The sequence below is a fragment of the Pteropus alecto genome, unplaced genomic scaffold (genome assembly GCF_000325575.1).
Source record: "Pteropus alecto unplaced genomic scaffold, ASM32557v1 scaffold114, whole genome shotgun sequence".
Classification (NCBI taxonomy): domain Eukaryota; kingdom Metazoa; phylum Chordata; class Mammalia; order Chiroptera; family Pteropodidae; genus Pteropus; species Pteropus alecto.
The window spans coordinates 4,314,292-4,321,166 of NW_006435793.1; the positions used below are offsets into that span (position 1 = coordinate 4,314,292).

Genomic DNA, 6,875 nt, shown 5'->3' on the forward strand with positions numbered 1-6,875 from the left:
GGCGAGGGCTCAGAAGGCGACGGAGGAAGGGCTGCGTCAGCCCCAGGCTGTGGCGCCACGGGCGGGGAAGGGAGAGGCCCTGCGGCTGCCTCCTGACCTCCGTGGGGTGCCGGCTCCTCAGCCCCGGTTCCGGCCGTCAGGTCCCCTCCGGGGCTACCGGGCCCGACGGGAAACATGACCAACGCCCCCGCCCCCGGGCCGCTGCCCGGAGGGCCGACACCTCAGCGTTCCCGCTCCAGCCACCACTTCCGGCGCGCGGCGGCCTAACCCCGCCGGCTGGGAAACCCGCGCCGCCCCTCGGCCACCATCCGCCGGGGACCGCGAAAGCGGGGACACAGACCGACGGCGGTAGGGAACGATTAGCTTTAAGTGTCACAACTGAGGATTCCCAGGGCCGGGGCTATATGGGGCAATAAGCATCTGGGCACTGCGTGTGACCAAATCAGTTTGTAGTTGTCAGTGACCGTAACTGTGTGCGTGAGGATGAGTGGGCCTGACTAGTCAAAGAGGCTGGGTATGATTATGTAGTTATCCCCCACTTGAAACTGAAACCAACAAGGGAAAGAAATTACCATAGTATGTGCAGGTCATACACAGTTAAGTATACTTCCTACTCAGCCTGGGAGTCTAAGGACTCAGGTTAACTTCTGCACTAAAAAGCCCTGGCCTGTACAGTGAGTGGAAATGGGGCCTATTGGTATCCTGAATATCTGCCAGATTCCCAGCTCCTACACAGTAGGTCAAGCCTTTATCAAAGCCAAAGCCTTCCTCTCTGCAGGAAGGAGCATATATCCAGCCAGGAGTCACTGAGGGGAGCTGGAGACCTGAATCAAATCTACTTTACAAGCAACAGAGCACAGGGCCAACCGTGCTTACATCTGCCAGGCAGGGCATGGCAGGCATGATTGATGCAAGGCCTTTCGCCACTGGTATTGAAGATAAATATCGCTCCTGACGTTCTTTTTAGATCTCAACAAAAGTAAACAAATAGCAAAGGTTTCCTGAAATTGGCAAAGGTTTCCCTTAGGCCAGGGTATCATAAGTCCCGGGATACCCCCAACACTTAGGATCTATCTCATCAAGCAAGCAGGGAGCAAATTTATTTATTTTCTTCTCTATCCACTGACTAGGTGTTTTTAAAAAACTACTTCCCAACTGACGTCTTCTAATGAAATGTGCCTGAAATGTAAACACCGGCCTTTCCATTCAGGTTTTTATACTTTGAGAGCAGCAGGTTCACTCCTAATGTCTCTGACATCATTGGTTCCACCTATCAGATAGAATTCTTGATTAGGAATTTATAGACTGATTAGAAACTTGATTAGGAATTTGATTAGACTGATAAAATGAGTAAGGCGGTTGGATATAGCATAAAAAGCTGAAATAGTAACTATATACCAGGCGTCTTCTCTGTTGAAGTCATGAACCTCAAGCATTTTGAAATGGTCATGTTATGTCATCAGCTCTGGAAATAGCAAGTGCAAACTCCAGCAGCACTGCCTTTTCTGGAGCAGGGAGGTCAGACTTTCTCCAGTTCACACAGACCTGCAAGAAAATACACTGTCAGAAGCAGAATCTCTGTTCATCACAATACAGCCAATAAAATACAAGGCCTAACAAAGTGGACATTAATTAAAAATCCAAGGTTAGAGTAAAGGGGCAAACTCAGGCCAAAATAAACTTTCCAGATGGATATCCTGGTCAAGTCCAATGGAATGAAAAGCTGGAACTCTGGCTAAGGACTACCTCTGCTAAGAAGACTTCTTTACTCACTCCAACTACAAGTACCTCCTTCTCCTCTAAAAACTTAGGGTATTAAAAATCTCAGAACCAAGACTCAGAGACTCCAAGTACATGAGGACCCCAAATCTTTTCATATGAGAAAAGTAAAGATCAGATAATTATCCCTTTTGTTTCCTAAGTAGTATTTTTTTACCATCTCATTTTATTATCAAAGTAACTAAAGCTCAGAGAGGTGAAGTGAATTCCCCAAGGTCACACAGCTAGAGTGGCAGAGCTGGAATTTGTATCCAAGTGTATCGGATCCCAAAGACTATACTAATAATCATTACCCTTGCTGAAGCAAAATACTGGAAACTATTAAACACCTAAAAATAGAAGAATATATCAGGAAACCATGGTGTTTGAGAAACTGTGGATAAGTAAAGGTCTGGCAACTAGGCATAAAGCTCTCAGCAGGGCAAAGTAGATGATGTACCTGTCCTGAAGTTATTATCTTCAGGCTAGCAACAGAGGCCCTCAGGAAACCATCTGCAAGGTCTCCACTCAGGTGGAATCAAGGAGGGAAGTCTGGGATATGAAGACTGATAACCCTCAACCTCAGGAATAAATGCAGAAGACAGATGTTTCTGTTCCTCAGCCCAGAGGATCTGAAATTTCACTATAGGAATCGGTAGCACATTCTAAGCTTGGTGATAAACGAATGTTCATTGTGTCTTTAACGTCAATCCATTTTTCTGGGAAGAATTAGCAGGACCTCTGACACCCAAATGACCTGACTTTGGATGAAGCAAGGAGAGGGTAAGCTGTTAGCTGGGGAATTGAGGCCCATTTCATAACCAGCCTTGGTAGGAAAGAGTAGATGTAGACAGTTACAGAATGAGAAGCAGACAGGCCCAGGCTTGGAGCCAGCAGTAAGAAATAAAAGAACACCTATGAAACTGGTTTGGGCCCATTAGGAATAATTTAGTGGATAGACTAAATTCACACTGGAAAATGCAAACCCTATAATGTAGCAAGCTTTGAAAATGGACTCTGCCACATTCTAGTTACATGCCCCATGTTAAGTTATAGCTCTGAACCTCAAGGGTAAAATGATTATAACAAGGCTCAACTTAGAGGGGTGTTGTGTGTATTTAAGAGAGAGTATGCCAAGTATCTAGTACCAGGTCTGGCACAAAGCTGGGGCTCAGCTAACCTCTAACCCCAAATATCACGTACACACAGAAGGCAGTGGGAACAGTGATAGGAACTGGAAGGGAACTCAAGCAATGAGAAGAGCTGGAGGTATGTGTTCCCTGCACCTTATAGTGGCATGGGCTTTTCCCTTTACTCATGTCTGAAGAGGCTCTGAAACTGGCACAGGAGAGGCAGGCACTAGCCTGGTCGGAGAGCACTAGGTTCTTCGAGTGGACCCTGTACTGAGCACTGTGGACAACTACATTGTATGGGCACCTGTTAGCCAGGCTGGTCACCATAATGACTAACTGTCAGCTTTGCTGAGCTGCCATGGGGAAGAGGAGAGGAGACCTGTCCACAAGCCCTGGATAGAAGCTCAGAAGAACCTAAGCAGGCTTAACCATATTTTAGCAACAGAGTTGTTCACCTATCTACTCACCTACCCTTTCACTTATGGAGTCATTCCCAGGCCCTCACTACCAAATACCCTATTTTATTTTCTTCATAATACTTAACACTTTTGTTCTTCTGCTTTGTTTAGTTCATTGTTTTCTCCTCTCTAGATGTGTTTGAAAGTCTAGGCATTTTTCTGACTTGTTCACCACAACATCCCTGGAGAAGGTTTATTGATTTCCTACCTTTTCACAGAGGGGCTGGCGTTGCTTATTTATTTCTAAGAATTAAATTAGTAACGAGCTAATTTAATTTGATATTAGTAAAGTACTTTGTGAAGTTCTTTCATAATCCAATTTCATTTTTCCTTCTCCACAACTCTGTAGGGTAGGTAAGGCAGGGATCATTATCTCCAGTTTACAAATAAGGAAACTAAGGCCCAAAGAGGTTGAGTGATTTGCCCAAGGCCATACCAAAAGTAAGAGGCAGCCTTGGGATTTTGACATTGGGTTTTCAGTATGTTTTCTAATGGGATGCTAGGGCAGACAACTGTTGGCTGCTACCCAGCAGCCATTTCTTCTTTCCTCCCTAGACAACAGAACCTGGAGGTTGTTCAGCTATCAGACTGCTAAGAGTTTCAACTCTAGTGGGTGAATCCTGATTGGTCTAAACCAATTATGGTGATTCTATTCTACTTGTCAGTAATTGGCCTAGGAATGGTCATGGACACCATTCCACCCAATGAGAAATGAGGGGAAATCAGTTGGGAGGGCTTCTTCTCTCTCCAAGAGGAATATGAGGAAAGGGTGTACCCTCTAGCCCCTTGCAGGAATTGTGCAAAGATGTAATGTTTGGTGCTGCTATAGCCATCTAGTGATCAGGAAGAGACAAATTTGGGCACAGAGTCATCATACTAACAAAGACAGACCCCAAAAATGCAAAGAACCTGATCCTTGATGATATCACTGAGCCACTAGATTAAACAATCCAGGAATCACCTTGTCTCTGGACCTGCTAATATGTGAGACATTATGTGAACTGTCCTTACTGTTATTCCAACTGAATTGGATTTTCTATTATCTGTAGTTGAAAGCACCCTTACTGATAATAGATGCCAAAAGTTCATTACTTCTAAAAGTCCATTAGAAGACATTGTATAAATAACCATTTATGTCAGCCAGGGGCAGGGAATTGGGGGAGGTGGGGAAGTGAAGAGGTATAGACAGGTGTAAGTGGTACTGAAGGAAAGGCTGAGGGCTCCAAACTTTTTCTGGCAGCTGGGTTTTTACCTTTTTTATATAATTGATTTATATAATACAAGATTCTGTTTGGGGAAAAAAAGCCACAAAATTCTACCACCAAGTTTGAAAAACAAAAGTTTAAAGCAAATGTATATGCTCAAAGAAAGATCTTATAATTTGGCAGCACACAGAACCAGTTTTAAAAAGTACCCTCAGGAACTAATTTAGGGATGTTCCAAAAGATATATGTACAAATGTGTTCTAAGTCCTAAATGTCCAAGATTGGAAGACTGCTGAAATAAATTAAAATGTCTCTATTATACAATACTGGATCATGCAGCTACTAAATATAATGATGTTTTGACCTAGAAAAATGTTCATGGTAACATGATCTCATTTTTAAAAAATTACATGTATATTTATGCAAAGAAAACAGGGAAGAGGAAAACAAAATGCTAACTGTAGCTGACTGGTGGAATCAGATCATTTTTATTATTTTTGAATTTTCTACTTATTTTTCAACATGTAATTACAGGAAGGAGCAAGGTACCTCTTACACTGTTTTAGCAGCTGGCACATGTATCAGTGGTTCTCCATCCAAACCATATTATAGTGCTAAAGGGAACTAGAGAATACACATAAATGGGCAGAAGACTGAGTGACAAAGAAGAGTCCCAGAACTTAAGAGGCTGTCCTTAAAAGGAAAAAACGTATGTCTTTTCGATTGGGATATAACTGGACCCCAAAGGGGTCCATCCACAGTGGGAACTTGGGCAGACTGGGCAACCAGTTCCAGAGATTCCGCTCCAGCCAACAAAGATCTGCACTGGCTGTGTGACTCCCTGCGCAAGGTGTTTTATGTTCTTTTCTATCTCCTCCACAAGCTCTACAATGTCAAAAGGCAGGTCCTTCTTGTAGGGAATGAGGTAATGGCTAATGGGTTTAGACTCCTTTTCCTGCCGAGTCTCATAAAAGTGCAAGTTCAGGGTCACCACAGGCAACCTTCCCCAAAACCTATGTGTCCCAAGGTAAAGAAGAGACTGAAAGGAAACGAAGATAGGTTTGGATGGGCTACCGAAGGAATGGCTTGAATAGCTAGCCTGTATATCTGGGCTTAAAGGAAAGATGGCCAATAGGTTCTCCCTCCTGGGCTAAACTCCACTGATTGCGAGTCCCTTGCCTTGAGCAATAATGAAAAGGATTCTGGGTTCAACAAGAAATAATTCTATAATCAATTAGTAACATCTGACATGGGAAGGGAATATAAGGGAATGGTGGACCAAGTAACCTATTTGCAATACTTGGCTTAAAGCCCAGCTCAGATAGTACCTAATAGCAACAAAACCTCCTGGGTTTCTTCATGGTCATGAAGTCTTTCTGCAGCCCTTTTAAGGATACTGAGTGACTACCAGGATTTTATCTGCTGCCAACAATATTAACTATTACACAATGAGTGCCTTGTATGTGCCAGGTCTTTTACATGCACTCTGCAACACGCCCAGCAATCCTGCATTTTACAGAGATGAAAACTAAGATCAGATAGGTTAGGTCACAGCAAGATAAATGTTTGGGCCTGGATTCAAGTCCAGATCTGTCTGACTCCAAAGCCTATGTTCTTCCCTTTTTGCAGTCCCCTCTTTGAAAAAAATCTAAATAAAAAATGTGAAAAATTAACAATATTCTAAATGAAGAGTGGGAAATGAACAAAAATCTGAATGGGCAGCTCCTTCATGCCTTTTACCATACCAGGTTCTAAGAGGGGAACAAGAAAATCAAGAGTATGTTTTTTTAGACAACTCCATATGGTCAGCTAATCTGACTGTGAAAGACAGTGTAATGTAGAGCTGTCTGAAGCCAGACTGCCTGGGTCCAATCCTGACTCTGCTGCTTACCACTATGTGACCAGAGGCAGGTCACTTCTCTGCCCCTCAGTTTCTTCACCTGTAAAGTATGGATAATAATAATACCAAACTCATAGAGCTATTATGAGGAGTTAATGAGTTAACACATATAAAACTCTTAAAACAGAGTCTTGTACTTAGTAAAAGTATATACTAAATAAATCAAATGTTACAGGTTTAAAATAGTGTATTAAGTATATTGAGGTGAACAGTGGCTATATCAATTGACATTTGCTTATATATTCACTACAAGACCCACTGAAAAAATTTGGACAGCTCCTCTCACTACCTCTGGGAACCCTTGATGGGTCCTATCTACTGTTTATTGGGGTTAGACTACTTGCCTAACATGCACACCTGGCACCTCACCTCTGTGCTAGCACTTACATCCTGCTTAAGGGGAAGGCCTAGGCTGTGAAAA

General features: G+C 43.1%; 2 protein-coding genes across 3 annotated transcripts in view; one reads left to right on the plus strand and one right to left on the minus strand.

Moving 5' to 3' along the window:
* Positions 1-262, minus strand: part of DCAF10 (DDB1 and CUL4 associated factor 10) — a 41,492-nt gene extending 41,230 nt beyond the window's left edge. Inside the window, exon 1 of one of the 2 annotated variants that reach the window (XM_006911563.3) lies at positions 9-262. In XM_006911563.3, the coding sequence (XP_006911625.1) occupies positions 9-176 (168 nt within the window). In that variant the 5' untranslated portion in view covers positions 177-262. Of the gene's footprint in view, positions 1-4 lie in introns of both variants that reach the window. The other variant, XM_025046571.1, reaches the window with a different exon arrangement.
* Positions 1-6,875, plus strand: part of EXOSC3 (exosome component 3) — an 18,324-nt gene that overhangs the window by 437 nt on the left and 11,012 nt on the right. The window lies entirely within an intron of this gene.